Raw genomic sequence first — 315 nt, forward strand, 5'->3', positions numbered from 1 at the left:
CCCCCATCATCCTCCCCAACCCTGAGCCCCTCCAACCCCTGCAGAAGAAGGATCCCGCTCCCGCAGGGGCTCACGTCGGACGCGTTGGAGATGAGCTCCCGCAGGAAGATCTCCTTGTTGGAGTAGAAGGTGTTGATGATGAGCGACATGAGCTGGGCTATCTCCGCCTGGAAGGCGAAGGTCTCCGCATCCTCCGCATCGTGCCGCGCTTTCTCAGGCATCTGCAAGGCAACCACGGCCCCGTTCGCAACAGGGCGATGGCCACAACGGGGACAGCGGGCACGGCCCAGCGGAGCAACGGGACCACAACGTGCC

General features: G+C 64.1%; 1 protein-coding gene across 3 annotated transcripts in view; it reads right to left on the bottom strand.

Moving 5' to 3' along the window:
* The window catches only part of HSP90AB1 (heat shock protein 90kDa alpha (cytosolic), class B member 1), a 5,645-nt gene extending 5,424 nt beyond the window's left edge, over positions 1-221 (bottom strand). For all 3 annotated transcript variants that reach the window (XM_009866868.1, XM_009866867.1, XM_009866866.1), the window contains exon 1: positions 75-221. In XM_009866868.1, coding sequence (XP_009865170.1) covers positions 75-221 — 147 coding nt within the window. The remainder of the gene's footprint in view (positions 1-74) is intronic.
* Positions 222-315: the final 94 nt, after the last annotated feature.

The sequence above is a fragment of the Apaloderma vittatum genome, unplaced genomic scaffold, assembly GCF_000703405.1.
Source record: "Apaloderma vittatum isolate BGI_N311 unplaced genomic scaffold, ASM70340v1 scaffold35653, whole genome shotgun sequence".
Lineage (NCBI taxonomy): Eukaryota > Metazoa > Chordata > Aves > Trogoniformes > Trogonidae > Apaloderma > Apaloderma vittatum.